Source organism: Orcinus orca, chromosome 15 (assembly GCF_937001465.1).
Source record: "Orcinus orca chromosome 15, mOrcOrc1.1, whole genome shotgun sequence".
NCBI classification, from domain to species: domain Eukaryota; kingdom Metazoa; phylum Chordata; class Mammalia; order Artiodactyla; family Delphinidae; genus Orcinus; species Orcinus orca.
In genome coordinates this window covers 71,114,200-71,134,303 of record NC_064573.1, presented here as the reverse complement: position 1 = coordinate 71,134,303, position 20,104 = coordinate 71,114,200, and the positions used below count along the sequence as shown (strand labels likewise).

Sequence of the window (20,104 nt, the reverse complement as noted above, 5' to 3'; positions counted from 1 at the left end):
CAGGTGTACGTCCACCTGCCTGCCTGGTCTCCTGACAGTGGGCACCTGGCTGTGGCTGTGTGCTTCGGGCTGTGACTGTATGGTTGTGCACTGGACCTCTACGGGATGAGTCTTATCAAGGGGAGGAGACATAATCTTGGAGGCTCTCTCTGGGTTGCCTGGCAACCATGTACCAGAGAGAAGAGCTCCCCCTCTTCTACCAGAAGGCCTGGCTGAGCCTCAGCCAGCCTCCCACCGGACTGGCCCAATGCCACCAGGGTTGGGCATTTCCCAACAACCCCTGAACAGCCAGCACCCAGATTCGAACAAAAACTTTCGTCTCCTCAGTGCAAGGCCACTTCATGCTTGAGCCACACGAGAGAGCAGAACAGGAGGGTGGGCCCCTCTGCTGGAGTCCAGCCCAGACTGAGTCTCTCCCCAGGGTGTCAAGACCACAGAGACCCTTCCACCTGGAGCCCACAGACAGGGGCACTGTTGGTATCGGTCCAGCTCCTGCATATCCCAGAACACCTTGCATATGGGTCTCTGTACAGGAGTGTGTGTGTCTGACCGTAGGCATGTGAGAGCAGGAGTCCACCCATGGTAGTCTTTGCAGTCACCTGCTATTAGGGGCTCACCCTTGGATCCTCTTGCAGATGTGACCTTGAGTAACTGAGGGCACTGGGGTATCACTCAGGGCCCTGTGAGCCCACAGGCTCTTCATCTAGGCCTCTGGCCAAATGCTCTGCCCTCCTATCACCCCCAGCTGGATGCCCGTCTCTTGGGCCAGATCAGCACGCATCTCCAGATGGCCCCGAGGGCCCAACTCTGACCCAGGGGCTCCAGAAGAGGCCATCCAGCCTGGCACCACACTGGAAGGCCACCGTACTTCCCAGGACCATGGCACTTTTCTGGATGAGCTGCCTTGGCCAAGGAGCAGAAGACCAGTGGCTCAGAGACACGAGTTCTAATCCCGACTTTGCTTCTCCTCCCTGAAAGGTGGCGTCTTCACCTGTCAAACGGGCAGCTCTCCTCCACACAGTGCACACTGGCAGCTCCACCCTTCTTCACTGACCTTGGCATGTTTCCTCTCCTTTTGGAGGCTCAGTATTCTCATCTCTAAAATGGAGGCATAAATACTGGGTAGATCGTTCAGAGCCGGACATGAATGAGATTTGTCAGTACAGCGGAAGGGACAGGCAAAGGGCTGTGAATCCGTCTCCTTACAGGAAGTAGAATTCCTACCCTGGCTTCTCCCCAGATGATTTTCTCCTGCCTTCCTGGATGCCAGGAGGCCAGATTGCAAGTGTGGGAAGAGGAAGGAAGACTCTGTAAGCCCAGCTCTGCTGAGACAGGTCTCCCTTTGACATTTAAGCATCCGCTAATGAGTCCCTGACCCTCCCACCTTAGAAAGCAGAGCTGAGCTGAATGCCCTGAATACCAAGTAAGGTGACGTTTTCAGAGGCCTTAAAGGGCCAGACAGGGATCAGAAGCTGCTGCTGTGAGTCTCTCTTTGGTCAAGGTGTGCACTGGGGTGGTGGGGGGAGGGGAACAGGTTTGGGAAGTTAGTTCTAGGAGCAGTAAACCTGCTGGATGTGGGGTCTTCCTACAGTCTTGCCCATTCTGCTTTTGGAGGGAAACCACACGGATTCACAGAGAATTCTGTGATGTCTAACGGGAAGGTCGGACTCCCAGGGATCTGGGGAACAGTTTGCAGGCCACCTCTCTCTGCAGGTTGCTCTCCATTATGGCTTGGTGATTGGAACACTGAGAACATGCACGGTGGCCAACACGTTGAATCCTCCTGCTACCCTCATTTCCTCCATCTGTAAAATGGGTTGCGTCACCGGTTCTCCACACCAGTGGTGAGAGGTTTTCTTTTCTCTTACGTCTGAAAACAAAAGAGAAGCGGCCAGCCTGGGTCCCTTGACCTTCCTAACACTCTTCCTGTGATACAAAGAATTTTGGACTTCTACAGCAGTAGGTAGATGCCTTCCTGTTTGCAAAAAAGCTCTCGTGCCCAGCAGAAAGGGCCTTGGTTTTGAATTCAGACAGACCTGGGTCAGCAACTTACTTAGCTGTGTGTCCTTGGACTGAGCCTCGGTTTCCTCATCTGTATATGGGGATGATTATCTCTACCCTGCACAGGTGGGACAGAAGGCGATGCAGTGACATTCACAGTGCCTGAGACCTACCAGGATTCAGTCAATGTGTCTTCCTGCTCCTTCTTCATTGCTCGTTCATGATATGTGAAGGGTGGCTAGATCGCAGGTAGGAGACACTATCAGTGCCCCATTAATACACTCCCGGCACTCACCATCCCAGTACAGGCTGACAGTGACCTACTGTAAACACCTAGGGTATGTGAGGGACAGACTGCACTTGCCAGGGAGTTAATCTCCCTGGGAGCCACCCTCAGCCAATGATGGGTGAACGCTGGAGGATAAATACTGCAGCTTCCTGCTCCTCCAATGGGACATCTCTGAAGCACGCTCTCCACCACCTCCCACAGCTCCCCGGTGGGATTAAGCCTCAGCTGTCCTCAGCAGTGACCTGCTTTGTAAAGGGCAAGTATTGGCTCCTTCCCTTCCCTTTCTCACGTCTCCACTCCCCTGGAGGTGCATCCTGGGGTCATGATTCAAGTAAACCAGAGCTCACATCCTTGTCTCTGGGGGAACCCAACTTAAAATATCTTGGATCTTTGAGCATTCTTAATTCACAAGGGAAATCCTGCACAGAGTTCAGAGCCACTGCTCTTCACAGCCTGTAGCCTGTGAGAAGGGCGCTCCCTGGAGTTGTGCAGTACAGAGTCCGTGGACAGTAGCAGCAACCCTGAGTAGTGTCTTCCTAACGACCAACCCTTGCTGAAGAATAGCAACAAAGGTAATAATAACAGCTGTTTACTGTATGTCGTTAGTGCTAAGTATGTTACACATATCACACCTCAATTAATCCTCCCAACAACTTAAGAGGTAGAGGATGCTATTATCCTGTTTTGCAGGTGGAGACCCTGAGACGTAACAAGATTTGGTCACTTTTCCAGCTCATACAGCTAGTAGGGAGCAGAGTAGGGATTTGACCCTGATCTTATTTGACATCACATCCTAGGTTCCCACCTCTCTGCTATTCTGCAGGAGGCCTGCCGAATTCCAATGTGGTTGGGCTCCAGAGACCCCATGCCAGCCACCTGAATTTCCCAGAAACGCTCTGAGGCTCCACAGTAGGGGTCCAAGGATCACAAAAGCCCATGCCCCACATTCTGATAATGTCAGCTCTTCATCGCCAGGCCAGCTGGGATGGTGCATGACCTCGGAAGCTTGGAGTTTCTACTAGCAAGAGGCGAGCAGAGCAACTGTTCATCAACTCCCTTTACTGGGGGCAGATGAAGAACATCCTGGAACCAGCTGCAAGTATCTCTGAAGTCCATCATCTCTTTGTTCTGGGGCTTCACAAAGATGAGGTAAATCCCACCAGGCATCAGCTTAAAGGCAGGCGTGGAAGAGTTCTCCTTGGTTTGAAAGAGGCCATCACCCCCCGGGTAATTAGGCCAAGCTCTACTGCATTAAAGATGCTGGTGAGGAGGAAAGGCAGTGAGCTGGGAGCTGTTAATGGCTACCTATAATCAGAGAGGGATTGAATTACACAAAGAGCCTAACTGTCCGAGGAGAATTCAAACCAGCTATTTTTAGGCATCACCAGCGGCTCCTGTGAGCTGTTGGAAATTCAAATAGCTTGAGTTGGGTGCTACTCGGAGTGAGTTGAGGAATTTTCATTTCAGGAAGGAGGGTGCATCACCACTACTTCATAACAGGCACTGTGCTATGTGCTTTCTCAACTTTATCTCACTTGGTGGTCAGAGCACTCTTTCAAGGTTGGAATTGTCCCCATTTTACAGATGAGGCATTTGAGGCTCAGACAGAATGAGTGGCTTGACCAAAATCAACACAGCAAGTAAGTGAAGGAGTTGGGATAGAAACAATGTCTGCCTGATTCCAAAATCTGCAATCATTGCTCCCATAGCCTTCCTGGATTACGGTTCACGGAGAAGAGCAAACCAATTCTCCCCCATCATGATGCAGAAGGAGAAAAAATTTTCTAGCTAACATCTCCTTGGCCCTACACAGCAGAACACATGAAGACCCATATGAATTATAAAATTCAGGGGTCCCAGGCATATATCAAGGGAAAGGAGAGGCCTCCAGGCCCGGCAAAGAAGGAGCTAGACATAGCCCATCCATCCAATATGACTTTCCATGGTCATCTGAGGCTCCTCTCAGCAGAACTGGTTAAAACGGAGTATCAGTGAACAAAAACTACAAGCATTGCACAACGTTTCCCTTCTAACCTTCAAAGACAAAAAATCGCCAGAACTAGCAACAGTACACAAGAGTCATCAGGTACAGTGTGACCCACGAGTCAAGATCTACTGTTTCGGTGATAACATGAGCTTCATAATACTTTCACCAAGACAGAAAAGAAAAAACAAGAGGGAAAAGTGCCGAGTCCTGGGAGAGGCTAGTCTGCAGTCATGGGGGTTTTAGGCAGCACCAAAGGATTGTCAGCACCACGGACAGCCACCCACGGGACCCACATACATATTGTATATTTTGTGTAATTCTAATGAACCTTGCAATGCGAATCTTGCAAGAATCTTTCAGGCAAATGAAATCTCTTGCAACACCCTATAAAGCCATAATACTCTCGAATCACCAGCAGGTCTCTGCCCCTGGGAGGAGAAGCTACACTTGCTGACACAGTTAGCAAACTGCTGTGAAAAAATGTAAGCCAACCAAGAAGGAAGTCCATTTCTCGGTTCTTTTCTAACAAGGGCAAAGAGTCCGTGTGCCCGAGTGTCTGTGGCAAGAAAGAATAGCAGGATGCCTGCAGACATTTGCTCTGCCAACCTTCTAATGCTCTCACTACCGTAGGAGCATTCCGTCACCTCGGAAACACGCAGGCTGGCTCCCCACGCAAGGTGGACACCCCACCAGAGTGGTGCCTGGGCGATAATAAGCCTCCTCTGGATCTTCACAATCATGAAGAGTTCTGTGCCACTGCTCAGGGAAACACAATTAGCACACGGTGTTAATACAAACTAATGACTCTACAAATGGAATCTGGTTTCCACCATACCTGTTTCCTGGAGTGTTTGCTCATTGCCCTCCCTAATGTAATACGTGCTAGTGTCGTGTGCCAGTGGAAGGCCTCCCTTTCTGACTTATTTGCGTATAAATCAGATCTCAGGAATGGGAAGCCACTGAGTCAGAACAAAGGCACTGGATATTCTGTATGGTGTAGAGTCAGGACGCAGGGCAGAAGGAGAGGTCAGGGGTCAAGGAAGAAAGGAGGTAAGTTAAATCCAAGGAACACTCCCAAAAGAGAGGCAATGGGGTCCAAAATCCAATACAAGAGGTCAAGGTGTCCACAGCACTATATAGAGTTAGCACTCAAACTAGGAGTCAGAGACCTGGGTTCCAGCCTATGCTCAGTCCCTAAGCAGCACTGTGGCCTTGGAAAGATCATGCCTGCCCGTCACGTCTAGAAATTACCGCTCAGCTTTTGCACACTCTATTCCCTCTGCCTAGATTTCTCCCCCACCCTCTGGCAATTCCTTGAGTCTGGATATCCTCCTCTTTTACACATCTTTCAAGGCCTTAATCAGTCAGCCCTCTTCTGTGGAGCCTCCCGCAGGGCTGTTCAATTTAGCCACTTGTGCTGTCTGGGCCTCAGTTTCTAAAGCCGTAAAATGAAGCATCAGTGAGGAAGGTGCTTCCAACAGGTCATTCAAAACATCACCTTTGAGGATCCTTTTGTTCATGGCTGAATACACGACTCTCCCTTTCACCTGGAAATCTGAGAATGAGATTCAGCTCAAATGTTGCTCCCGTGGCTCCTATATATACCCGCCATGCTTGAACAGATCCCACTCGTCTTGGGTCTGTCTCTCCACTAGACGGTGGTCTCCTTGAGGGCAGGGACTGTGCTTTACTCCCCATTGTCCTCTCCATGCCTAATACACATGGGAGCAATCACGTGTTTAATGAACAGTCCCCACGCTCTCTCCAAATACCATGTTGCCAACGGGGAGCCCACCAGGAGTCCCAATGTGACAAACCATCTGTCTCCTTATCCAAGCCACTTCCATTCCCATCTCAGCCACAGTAGCCTTGAGATTAGTAAGGCTTAGCTTTCCTTCTGGAGTTTCCAGCTGAAGGTGCCCAAGCTTCCAACCTTGTACAGCGACGATTCAGAACAGCTGGGCTGGACTTACAGAATCCAGGACTCCCCTCTCAGTAGAAATGAATGGGTTCCCCGTCTTCGACATAAATACAAAGATTCCTTTCTCAGATGGAACAAAACACCACTGCAGAGGTGGGCAAGCTGAGGGGCACAGCAGCATTTCCATCAGCCTCAGGGGTTTCTCACCAGCCACCACCCAGACAGCCCTCCCACTGCTACCAGGGCAAAACACACCCAATTGTAGCGGGCTCTAGTGGTCTCGGTGTGTCAAGGTTTATATATTTCACCTGATGACTGAAAATCTTTGTTGGTCCATGAGAGTGTTATTATACCAGGTGATCTCAATAGTGTGTGTGTGTGTGTGTGTGTGTGTGTGTGTGTGTGTGTGTGTGAGAGAGAGAGAGAGAGAGAGAGAGAGAGAGAGAGAGAGAGAGAGACAGAGACAGAGACAGAGACAGAGAGAGAAAGACAGGAGAATGTTCGTATTACCCAGCCAATCTGAACATTAACCAAAAGGAGGTCTAGCTGATAGTGGCTGATGACATACGCAGCCCAATTCTTGTTATCTAGCTCAGCATCATCCACTAGAATGTTCTAGTGGCATCAGCTTTCCCTCTAAATACACACAACTTTAAGGCCATCTCTTCATATGGTCAACGTCACCATCAAAATAATGTAAACATTGGCATAAAGAAATCAGTATTGGGGATGATAAATCTGCTATCAAATTAAAACCTCATTACACTAATGGCCAAACCAGAGACTTGCTGTATGGACACCATCCAGCCTGGATTTCACACCCCCTCCCCGCCCTCTGCCAGCCAGACCTGCAGAGCTGGAGGAACTGAGGCAACGATGGGGGGGCAGAGGGTGCCTCTGTTTCTAGAAATCAGCCACTTTGTAAACTGGCGGCACGCGGGACCCCGTTGTAAAGCAAAGCTTGAACAGGGCTTCAGAAACACGGGGTTTGGAAAACAGAACACAGTGTCAAGCACACCAGCAAGGAATTCTTATAAACAATGACATTCATACGGAAAAGGCCTTTCTCTGCATGCAGACAGGCATTAAGGTTCTGCCAAATCCACCTGGGTGGGCAGGCTGACATTCTGGGCGGAACTTGTCAGCTCCATGGAGGTCTAAGGCCTTATTATTCAAAGTGTGGTCCATGGACCAGCAACCTAGCATCACCTGGGAACTCCTTAGAAATGCAGAATCTCACCGGCTGAATCAGAATCTGCATTTTAACAAGATCTCCCTAGGGTTCATTGGAGCATTCAAATTTGGGATTCTTAGTTCTGGATTCCTATTCCTACCTCAGGACTGCATCAGAAGAGTAACCAGGACAAACCTCAGCCCTCTGTCTTTCGTCAAGGCCATTAGCTCTTCGTATAGGTCTGAAGGTCACCTTTGAGGTCACAAGACTGTGTGACCTTGGGCAGGCTTACTTAAATTCATCAAGCCTCGGTTTCCTCACGGTAAAATGGAGACAATTAACCATGGTAACTGCCTGAAAAGTCTGTAGGGAAGGGAAACAAAATCAGGCTTGCAGTGGGCTCAGCACGTGCCTGGCACACGGCAGATGCTTGATAAATAGACATTAACTGCTATTAAACACCCAGAGAGGGGACAACGGGACAATATCCACAGAAGAAGGGGTGGCTCTTGTCCTCGGCTATTCATCCCCTTCCCTCCCTCAGTTTGGAAACTGGAGAGTTTTTCCAAAAAGACTGAAGCACTGGCAGGCGAGGGATACATTCTCTCTACAGGAGCATTAAAGACATAAGCTCTGGAGTTGGTTTCAATCCTCTGCTGTTTGTGTGACATCGAGCCTCAGTCTCTTCATCTGTAAAATGGGAGTGGGTGAATAACAGTGCGATTTCAAGGGTCATCGTGGGGATTAGATGTGCTCTCCCGTAGAAGGCACTTGGAAAACGATGAAGTGTTTGCTGTCGTCATTGTCACCATCGTTAGACACAATCTGCTTTCAGAAAATGAGGAAGGACAGGCCAGCTCAGGCTCTAGCTGTTTGTTAAGGAGGAAGAGGGGCGTGGCTGGAGGTGAGGCTGGGGCAGGATGGTGGCAGCCTTGGAGGGCAGCCGAGGGCTCAGGAGCGGGGGGGAGCCGTGGAAGGTACAGGTGGGCGCTCAGGTGGGCGAGGGCAGAGAGGGGAGGGGCCGACTCACGTACACCTGCGGGCTGACTCCTGGGCCAGCTGCAGCCGGTAGACGGAGAGGCGGTTGGCGCCACCGCACACGCTGCCCCGCTCGCCCTTGCAGTCCATGTCACACTCCGCCTCGCTCACGTTTGTCGCCTGGATCTTGTGGCCACAGTAGCACTCGGCGCCGAACTCCAGCCCAGCATACAGGTAACCCCTGGGGGAGGCTGCTGTCAGGCCAGGGTAACTGCCACCATGGAGACCCCAGGGACAGGGTGACTCACCTAGTGAGGAGGCCTGGGGGACGGGAGGGCTCTGGGGACCAGGAGGTCCCAGGGGAAATGGAGAGACAGAAGATGGAAGGGGGACAGGGGAGACCTCACGGGACAGGAGACAGAGGCTTCCAGGAGACAGGGGGATCCCAGAGGAGTAAGGAGACTGAGGTGGGGGTCTCCCTATCTCCCTGGAAGAGGGGAAACAAGGAAGACTTTGGGCGTCAGGGAGACCCAAGGAGATCTGAGGTACAGGGATACTCCAAGGGACAGGGGGATCGGGACTGAGAATAAGGAGACCCTGAGAGGGTCAGGGAGGCTAAGGGGTTAGAAAGTCTTGGAGGTGGGATGGGCAGGAAGCCAAGAAGGAATACAAAGAGGTCCCTGGGGGACAGGGAGACTCTGGAAGGGGACAAGACCCCAGGGACCACCTGCTTCCATCCCTGCCTCATGTCTCACATCCCCATACACTTACCCACATAGACACACAACGTCATATTCACACCCATCTACATATACCTTCAACACACAGGACACTTGACACACACACCCCTCTGGTCCTGTGGTCCCTCTGCCCCACCCACTCTCTTGCTCTTCCCTGTCTAGAGCCACAAGCCAATCATATCTGCAAAGTCCAGCCTCTTTATTCCAGGAAACATCCCCCAGGAATGATGCCTCTATGTCCCCTGAGAGGAGCTGGACCCAGGGGAGGGGGCAGGGACTCTCGTATGTCTTTGGAAGGTGGCAAAACCAAGGTCACGTATCCAGCCAAGTAAAAAATTCCTTTCCTTAAAACAACAAAAAAAATATCCAGGCACTGCAAGATTGTCAATTTTTTTTCATAGCTCTGGAATCATTTCCTAAAAAGGACTTTTAGTGAGGACCTGTTCTGTAAACAGATGAAAAGGGAAGTGCTTGCTCTGCCTCACAGGGTAGGTATGAAGTGGTGGGGGAGAGGGGAGTAGGACGACCCCTGCTCAGTCCTTTTGCCCACTGTGGCCTCTGAGGCACTTTCCAGAATCGTGAAAGCTCCTTGGGGGAGCAGCCTGCAAAATACTGGTCATGCAAGGCTGGACCTATGGGAGGTGTCAGCTCACGCCATCACTCGGGACTTCCGGGGGCTGGCTGGAGGGACAGACCCACCCAGACTCATGTCTCCAAACACCCCTACTACTCGGGTAGCGTGTGATCACACGGTCACCTGGGCAGACGCAGGAAGAGCAGCTTAAACTATCTGGGCATCTTGGAGCTGGGCCAGCCTCCTTCTTCCACCTGTCTGTCGCTGTCTCTCTCAAGCCTTGGTTCTCAGGTGCCCTTGGGGCCCGTCTCATATAAATGGACCCACTGATAGAAGGAACAGTGGACAGCAGGAGTTTCTAAAATTTCCCAGCTGGGTGTGAAAATCAGAGCAGTGGTGCTCCAAACATAGTTCCAGGACCAACAGCATCCAGTGTCACCTGGGAACTTGTTAAAAATGCAGATTCTTGGGCCCTACCTCAAACCCACCAAATCAAAAGCTGCGGGTGGGGCCCGGCAATCCTGAGAGATTCCAGGTGATGCTGACGTGTGCGTCACAGCCCAGATGGAGTGACAAGCGCTTAACCAGAAAACGCCGGCATAGTGAGATGAGGGTTGAGATGGGGTAAGTCTCAGCTTGTGGAAATGCAGAAGAGGCCCCCAACCTGCCTGGGGTGTCAGGAGAGACTTCTCAGAGGAGGTGACAGCCAAGGTGGAGCTTCAGAAGACGAGTCAGATCAACTCGCGTAATTCACTCTGGTTCAGCGCTGCCCACATGGGTTTCCAGGTGGATGCAGAGATGAGCCAGCTGCAGCCCTGCCCCCAAGGGGCTCCCCAGCTAGTTGGGGAGGCAGAAGCAAGAACGGGGTTTGGGCCACAGAATGCCAATAGCTTACACTTCCTCTCTTCCAGGCACTCAAATATTTGCTTTGCAAATATTAACTCTTCAACTCCCACAAGACCTCTCTGAGGGCATGGACTCTGAAATTCACTTCTGTCTCCCCACCGTTCAATAAATAAATTAAAGAATCAACATCCTCAAGAGCTTGGAGTCTTTCCCAAGCTGGAGATGGTCCTGGGCTCAGGATTTCAATGGTGAACTGTTATGGAAGCTGATTATAAAGGGGACAGTGTGTTCTAGTCAGGAACTGAGGGAAGAGTCCCTTGGCCACCCACTTGCCCATTTCCACTCCAGCCATGCAGTGGAGCTCCTTCAGAGCTTGTGATCAGGCTAGAGCCTGAAGATGAGCATGTTAGAGGCCTCTCACAAGCCATCACACATCAGGGGACCCAGGGCACAGGGGAGGAGAAGGTCAGCTCACTCCACAGTGCCTCTAGGGCAGCAGTGCTGGTTCCCAGGCCTGGACTGAGGGTCCCAACTCGCCAGTCCTCTGGGGCCTCATCCACTCTTGGAAAGTGAGCGCCCTCCCCGCAGTGCATGTTCTAATCAAGAACATCATTTTATTCTTAGATTGGAAAACACTGTCTGGACAGGTGAGTGTTTCTCTCTGGTAGAGAAACAAATAGTTTCTTGGCTGGTAAACCATTAAATAGCCCTGATCCCGGGCTCCCACCTCACCCTTCCCACGGGCACCACACAAGCCTCACGCTCACAGACTCACACTTGCCTGCGTGTAAACACCCACTTGTGCTTTCCCCACAATTCGGGACCCTTGCAAACATATCCACAGAGACTCCTGCACTCACAGCTACTGTTATTTAAAGACAGTTAGGTACTGGCATTAAGCTTACAAACATATGACCCTGCATACCGTACACTGCAAACTCACTCCTAGGCAGTCTCACAAATTCCCACAGACCAACTCCCTGCTCAGTTGCATGCACGTATGCATATGCACACACACGCACACACACACACACACACACACACACACACATCACCCTTTCCTTGTCCACATGTTCATCCTCCATCATGCCCTCCCATGGAAAAAGAAAGACCACCACAGGTAGGAATCTGAGAAGGAAGGGATCTGAATGCCTGGGACACTGGTGGGGCCCTACCGTTCTGCACAGTTGTCCTGGCAACGGAAGACGGTCATCTTTTTGTAGTCGAAAAAGGACACGCCTCGAAGGGCCCGGCTCTGGGTGTCATCCAGGTAGCAGCCGATGTACTTAGCTTTGGGGAGATGAGAAAAGTCAGATTTGGCAGGGGGGACAAAGCTGAAAGGGTTTCAGGAGTAACCAGTGTGCCTCTGGCTATGTGGCCTTGTTGACCTTTTGGTACCAATTCCTTCCTCTGAGCAGTAAAGTAGAAACAAGAGAGACTGAAACTCATGTGCATTGGCAGAACATGATCTATAAGGGCAGTGGTGTCCCATGGGTGAGGCTGTGGGCCCTGGAGGTCAACAGAGAGGAGGGAGGGACCTTTCCAAGGCCAGGGTTAAGGTCATGCCCCTGGGCTCTACTGGTGACAACTGGGCACCCAGTAACCCAAGCCAGCATCATTCCCTAAGCACCAAGCAGATGAGACCTGTATTAGGACAGCTCTGAAGAGCCTGATAAGTTGACAGCCTGTTATCATTTCTGCAAGATGGCTTAAGGTGTTATTTTCCCTTGGAAGGAACACTGGCCTGGGATATCTCAAGATCTAGGTTGTCGTATCACTTTGGTAACATTCTCGTGCTGACCTAGTGCATTTAGGCCAGTTACCTCCCTGAGGCCTACTTTTCTTCATTGTGGGGATGAAAATGTCAGCCCAATGAGATTAACATGGACTTATTTGTATAAACGTCTCTACCACAGTGTCTTGAATATAACAGGCACAAAGTTAAGGTGAGTGGAATAAAAAACCAGCCATTCACAGTGCTGTATAAGTACTTTACAGTTTGCCCACCTTGTGGGCCAAGGTGAATGCTTTCATCCAAAAGGAAAATTTTAAATAATGTAAAACAACTATCCAAGTACAAACCATTCACTTAGTTTTCTTAAAGTAGTACACGTGTTCCTGTACTTCCTGGTAAATATTACACAAAGATGGTACTTTACAGTTTATAAAGTCTTTTCCCATATGTTCTTATAATCATTAATTTGGACATGCACTTTGCTAACTGCTTTACACATATTGTCTCAGCGAATCCTTAGAATGACCCCTATGAGGTAAGTATTAATATTCCCACTCAATGTAGAAGAGGAAACTGAGGCCCAGAGAGGCTAAGTCACCTGCCCAAGGAAACACAGCTTATACCTGTGGAGTTAGGTTTGGACCCAAGCAATCTGGCTGCAGAGCCCATGTTCTGAACTACCGCTTGTTTCTCTTTGAATCCGAGGATCTTTGCAATGACCCAGGTGCAATGACCCTTGGCATGCTTAAACTGTTTTCTTAGATGATTGAACAGAGGCCCAGAAAGGTGAAGTGAGCTGTCTGAGACCTGAAACTAATTGATGGTAGAACAAAGACTTAAATCTAGATCTATGGGACCCCAAACCAGTGCTCTTTCCACCCTTGCACTTGGAAATAACTGAAGGTTAGACCGAGGACCCAGCCAGCCCTTGGAATTAAACGGCCCTCATAGGGAACGACTGAGGGAAATATTACATGCCACTTGATCTGGTTCATGGGTGGGCTGCTATCTATTTAAACTGTGGGCTTCTTGTCCCCCTCACTCATGGTGGAGAGCAGGGTCTAGCAGAGGATACAGGCTCATTATGGAGCAATTGTTTCCCTCAACACCACCCTGGTAAGTGCAGAATTTGTTAGCCTCGCTGGAGATGCGTCTCATCCCTGATCACCTTGAATTTCTTTCATAAGACAGAGGTGATTTGGTCAACTAAGAACAGTCCATCCATCTTTAAAAGAAACATTGCCTCCCTGGAGCGGGCGCATCAGATGGTGACAGCTCTGGAAAAGCCTACATCTTGTCACTGCTTGTTCAACAATGTATGTCCCTCCTGTGTCACAGAAGGAACCACGGCCCTGGGGCATGGATGCTTGCTTACATCTGGGCTGGGAGTGAGAACTTCCATGGGCCATGGTGGTGACAGCTTCACACCAACTTCAGCTCAATAGGTCACTAGAGGACAGAGTGTCCAAGGATGGGCAGGAGGAGAAAAAAAAGGAGGAAGGAGAGGGAGGGAGAGGGGAAGGGGGGAAGTGGTTGTTTTACTTTGTCAGCATGAGGTCACTGTCATCAGATCAAAAACTGTGTCTGTGTGTGTGTGTGTGTGTGTGTGTGAGAGAGAGAGAGAGAGAGAGCGTGAGCGAGCAAGAGAGAGCGAGAGCGAGAGAGAGAGAGAGAGAGAGAGAGAGGAGAGAATATGTATTGAGTGTCTACTATGTGCTATCTACTTTACTAAGTGCCATGCCTTATTTAAAAAAATTCAGTCCTCACACCCTTCTTATTAACCCATTTTATAGATGAAGAGGCTGATCCTAATGACTATTACATCTCTCTGTCTTAGATGCAAACCTTTCTTTTGGCATATGGTATATGTTCTGACTGGTAACCACTCATGTTACTCCATGTTACTCGTTTTTATGTAGAATTCGAAACTATGTCGTCTGCCTATGTTACCACAGCTTGGAAGTGTCTCACTTAAAATTTAAGCCCAGATCTGTCCTCCGTCCATTTTACATTTGGGGGGGGGGCTTCACTTCCATTTGGCCCACAGACTTCAGGATCACAAGGGGCCACACTGAGTTCTGATGGAGAGTAACACTCGTGACCCAGAAATGCCAGGCTTGGAGTTGGGTGTACTATGACCATGGGTGGTCTCACCTTAGGGTGAGGGTAGGTGCATTTGGCCATATATGGGATAGTGGATTGTGTTAGATGAGATTTTTATAATCAAATTAATAGGAGTGCGAGTGTATGTACACATACGTCCTCTGCGGGGTTAAGGGGTAGACTGTAATGGTACTGTTTGTACCTTCAAAGCACCCCCTCTTCCTATTTTTCTGTTAACAGATCTTAGCTGCCCCGACCATGAGGAGACACTGACCTTGAAAGAGCCAATCATGTTGCACCTGCCACCAGCCAGTGATTGATGGCTACAGGGAAGGGCACATGACCCATTCTTTGGATTTTTATAGATTAAAGCTGGGAGAAAGAAATCTGTTTCCCTTGGGTTATGACACTGGCATTCTCTAAGCCCAGAGCTACCAACAGCCACAATCCCTGACATCAAAGTCAGTCTGTACAGGAGAAGAACCACACTAAGTCAGAGGTGAGCAGAGATGAGAGTTAGGAAGAGAAGGGCACAAATCACTCATTTGAAAATCTAGCCCCTTTGGTAGTTTGGAGACAAGACACAATACATTTTCTTCTTTAGCTTAAGCTGATTCAAGATGGGTTTTCGTCCCTTGCCACCAAAGGTGCACTGACTAATATGCTGATTGTCAAGCTAAGTTGCTTAAGTCCACCCAGCTTGGAGGGTCTAGACTATACCATGTCTAGGCTGCTTTTTCCCATGTACCACATTCAGTCTCAGCTTGGGAGAAGGGCTTCTCCATCCTCCAAGAGAGGCCTTCCTGGAGGGATGATGGGAGAGGGAGAGTCTTTTGGGAGAAGAGTTGAGATTTGACCATAGGTCCAACTGCCCCTAAGCCTGGGCTTTTAAATGTTATACCACCCCTTCCCTAACCCTTCCGCAGGCCAGGCATCAGACTGAGATGTCCTACATAACAGGTGCTCAAAGACTTGTTGGGTGAACAGATGACTTTCCATTTCCTCATCTGTCAACAGGAGGAAAAAAGAGATACATGGTACCTTCACTGATGCTCTGGAGAAGAATGGGTGTGTTACATACTGTGACCTGATGGACGGGCTGAGCTCTTTGGGTCAGGAAATGGATATTGAATCTGTTTCCTCCTTGTCCTGGGCAAGTGCTGGTGACTCTTTCCCCACTGACCCTTCAGTGCAGGCTGTGGCCAATGTAACCGGTGACCCTGTCCCTGGAGTTCTATCACCCTGCTAGCAATGAGCTCATCAGCAAGGGTACTGTCCAACCCACTTCCACCATTTTCCAAAGGCCCGCCTCAAGTTCTGCTGTGGTGGCAGAATCTCCCGGAGATGAGGTGGAGATCGAATATGTAACACAGGGACAAAAATCACAGGTCACTCGAGGGTGAATCAATGGCCGAGTTCACATAATCTATCAGTTTATCTCTGCAGCCATCTAAATATTGCTGAAATGGCCAAGTCCTGTCCCAGTCCGCCTATTTATCTCAAGCACAGAAACCAGTGAGGGGTGAGCCCGGGAGAGCACAGGCATCTGGAAAGGAGCTCTCCTGACTGTGTTTCTTCCCCTTTCGTTTACTTTTTTTTTTCTTTTGCTTCAATTAATCTTCCTTTTCAAGAAATTTTGCTCTCTTCAATGAAAGTAATTCGTTAAAAAGATAGCTACACATATGCTAATTTGTATTCCTCTCATTTACCGTCTGTGAGTAGATTCACAGACAGGAGGCACTACAGTGTCCTACAAGAACAGTTTTGGAGTCCACCAGATCGGGGTTCTAATCCTGACACTGCAGTAGCCTTGTAGAATTACTCAAGCTCCTGCCTGAAAAGTGGGAATAGTTATCGGTTGAATTGTGCCCCTCATCAAAAAAAAAAAAAAAAAAAAAAAAAGATAGGTTGAAGTCCTAAGCCCAGTACCTCAGAATGTGACCTTATTTGGAAATAAGGTCATTGGTGATGTAATCACCTATGAGGTGATACTGGAGCAGGTGGGTCCCAATCCAATGTGAATGGTGTCCCTGTAAGAAAGTGGCTCTCTGAAGACCCAGAGACACAAGGAGAAGGCCATGGGAAAACAGAGGTAATGACTGGCGTTATACAGCTGCAAGGAATGCCAAGGGCGCCTGCTGATGCTAGAAGCTGGGAGAAAGGCTTGGGACAGATTTCCTCTTAGAGCCTTTGAGAGCCCATCTTGATTCTGGACTTCTGGCCTCCAGAACTTCAAGGTAATACATTTCCATTGTTCAAGACACCCAGTTCATGGTATTTTGCTATAGCAGCCCTCAGACTCTAATACAAGGGTAATTTTAAGATTGATTGTAAGATTGATCTCTTCATGGAGAAGAGAAACTGTATATTCCTGCTGAGGATTCTCCGCCATCTTGGAAAGTTGTCCTTCAAGAGGATCACTCCAGTGCTGTCTGGGTTTCCTTGCAGAGAGAATGGAATTTCCTGCTCATATCTAGGCTTCCCTGGGGTAGAAGGGATGCATCTTTCACTTTGGTCAAGGCCCATGGATCTTGCAGGCTCAGCTCAACTATCACCTCCCCCAGGAAGGCAGCCATGATACAGCCCCATGACCGAACAGGATCCCTCCTTTGGGATCCCAGAGTCCCCTGGCTTACCCCACCTTAACACTTTTCTGAAACAATTTTCCAAGTATTGTCCATTATTTTTTCAAATTAGAAATAATTTAGGCCCATTGGGGAAGAATTTTTAATAAAATGAAAAAGTGCTATCGTAGGGGAAAGCAGGATATGATGCTATATATACACCATTCTATTCTTTAGAAATACACACATAGAGGAAAAAGACAGGAAGGTAAAGGTGATACACCAACAGTGTTGACTGGGACTGTTGCTGGATGGTGGGACTCTGGGCTATTTTTATTTTCATCTCTTTTTTGCTATGTATTCTAATTTTTCTACTTTGATAATCAAGAAAAAAGTTATTTTTGAAAACATAATTTATCTTTTACTTGCCTGTCTTCCCCCAGGAGGGTGTGAATACTCCTCAGAGGAAAAAAAAAACACTGCTTGAATCATTCTCGTGTCTCCACCTCCCAGCACAGGGTGGGGCATACAGACGTGCAGTAAATATGGAATGAATGAATGAATGATTGCAGTTGGGGATTCTATAGCTCAGTGGTTAAGAATAAGAGCTTTGGATTCAGACAGAATTGGGTTGGAGTCTGCTCTGCCTCTTAGCAGCTGTGTGACATGGGGGGCAAGTCATTTACTCTCTCTGAGCCTCTGTTTCTTAATGTATGAAAAGAGTTTAATACTTCCTACCTGATGTGAGGCTGAGTATGAGCACACAGTCTCCGACACAGAGCAGACCCTCCGTAATCTGCAGAGATTGCATCTTCAGCTGGAGGAGATGGGGAGTGGGTCCCCTGCTGCCCCTTCCAAAAATGCTGACTAAATATCCCCGTGTCCTTCTTTACACCCAGCCCACCCTTTCTGTAATCTGGGGGGAACAGAAACAGCACAGACTTTGAAATCAAACTGGATTTGGCTCCTGGCTCTGGTCCCAACAACTGGGTTACCTAAGGTAAGTCAAATCATCTCTGTTTTGTCCTACAGAATTACAATATTAATAATAATAACCAGCACATACTAACTGCTTACTGTGTGCCACACTCTGTGCTGAGTACTTGTGTGCTGAGAAGGGAGATGATGTAGTGCTTAAGGTTCAGGTGTAAGATTCAAACCACCTGGGTTCAAATATTGGTTTACCCACTCCTCCAGCTGGATAACCTTGGGCAGGTTACTTAGCCTCTCTGTGCCTTAGTTTCTTCCCTGTATGGGGGAGTTAATAACAGTGTCTACTTAACTGAGTTGCTACGAAGATTACATGAAGTAATAGATGCAAAGGGTTTAGAACAGTGCCTGGCATTCAGAGAGCATGCTATTGATTTATCTTATATAATCATCACATCAGTCATCTGATGTTAAGTACTTTTTATCTCCCAAAGGAAACTGAGGCTCAGAGAGGTGAAGTGACCTGCCCAAAGGTGCACAGCCAGCAAGCTGCAGAACTGGGATTTGAACCCTCATTTGGCTGCTCAGAGCACAGGATTTCGCAAGCCTAGCAAGGTGACTGGCACATTGTAGGTGCCAGCTCCACCCAGGAAGTCAGACTTCCTGCCCAGCCCCAGCCCAGCCTGGGAGCAGCTCCACCCTCACCAACTACGCCATGATGGGCTCCGAATCCTTTACAGCTTAAGTCTTGCATCACTGAATCAAGCAGAGCCCTTGCCAGCTTCAGAGAAAAGTCAAATGGGTGTAGCATCAGGTCAAAGAAGTGTCTCGTTTTTATTAGCGTTAATCTAATATGTTGTATTTCCTTGCTGAACTTGGAATAAGTTAATCAAGGACAGTCTGAATTTGTGTTTTCTTACTAAGACCACCTGATTCTAAAGCTGCCTGATGAGAGCTCTGGGGTCCAGGCTTCTTTCTTATTTTCTCTTCCTTCTGTCTTTATATTTTATAAAATACATAAGATTTCCAGAGGCAGCGGGGATAGTGTGGTAGAGAAGAAGGCTCACAAGCTTTGGAGTTAAATGGACCTTGTTTCAAACCTCAGTTCTTCCACTCACTATCTGTGTAACCTGGGGTAAGTGACCTCTCCCTGAGTTTTAAATTTTCCCATTTGTAAAATAGGATAATAGTCTCTAACTTTTTGAGTTGCTGTGATAATTACATAAGGCAATGAAGCACTTATAACATGGTCTAGCCAATAATGACCATTCAACAGATGTTTAGCTATTATTTCTACTACTAACAGCAGAAACTATTAAGTGACCTATTATTATAAACCAGGAGGTGTAATAAGCATTTTACATATATCATTCCATGCAAATAACATATGAAAAGCAAGTGGGACAGTGACTGGCATGAAGCAGGTGCTCAAGAAATGGTAATAATTACTCGTGATAGTGGCAGTGGGATTTCATTCTCATAACAAATGGGGGGATGTTGTTATTGTCGTTGGATAGATCAACTGTGCCACTAGGGAATCATATTCTACCAAAGGACCTTGATAAACACAGGCAATTACCATTTACATAAGGGCCATGACAGGGAGTAGAGAAGAGGAACCTTCGATCAAGCCTGGAGGTGGGGTCAGGGACAATTTTCTGGAGGTGAGCTAAGCTGAGATCTGGAGGAAGAGTAGAGCTAAGCCTGTGGAGACACTCCAGGCAGAGGGCTGGCCATTCATTCATTTGTCCATCCAATCACTCATTCATTCAACCCGTAGGTATTGAGTGCCATCTTTGTTCCTGGTGCTGTCCCAGGTGCTGATAGAATGAGGTGACAGGACAGGCACTATCCCTGCCTTCTTGGAGCTGACGGTCTAGTAGTAGAGACAGACTATAAACAAGAAAGCGAGTAAAAACGAGATACTTTCAGAGAGCGGTAAGTACTGTGACAAAAATAGAGCTGGGGCATCTGGTCCTGACCAGGCACAAAGTGGTGCTACTTTGGGACAGTCCAGGAAGACCTCTACAGGGTGGCCAGGTTTGACTGAGGTCCAGGAGGAAGGGAGGAAGGGAGCCATGCAAAGATATGGGGAAGAACACCCCAGATGGACAGGACTATCTATACAAAGATTCCAAAGTAGATAAGACTTGGTGTGTTCAATGACCAGCAAGGACAATGGAGGGGAGTGTGTGGTGAGGAGGGGTAGGAAATGTTATAACATGAGGCTGGATTGGTGGGCCATGGTGGGGACTCTGGAAT

The 20,104-nt window shown here is 48.6% G+C and overlaps 1 protein-coding gene across 3 annotated transcripts in view; it reads right to left on the bottom strand.

Moving 5' to 3' along the window:
• The window catches only part of WSCD2 (WSC domain containing 2), a 98,723-nt gene that overhangs the window by 22,373 nt on the left and 56,246 nt on the right, over positions 1–20,104 (bottom strand). For 2 of the 3 annotated variants that reach the window (XM_004281364.3, XM_049698571.1), the window contains exons 3-4: positions 11,686–11,800; positions 8,407–8,591 (exon numbers count right to left, since the gene is read on the bottom strand). The exons of the other annotated variant lie outside the window; for it this stretch is intronic. In XM_004281364.3, coding sequence (XP_004281412.1) covers positions 8,407–8,591; positions 11,686–11,800 — 300 coding nt within the window. The remainder of the gene's footprint in view (positions 1–8,406; positions 8,592–11,685; positions 11,801–20,104) is intronic. 3 annotated transcript variants of the gene reach the window in all.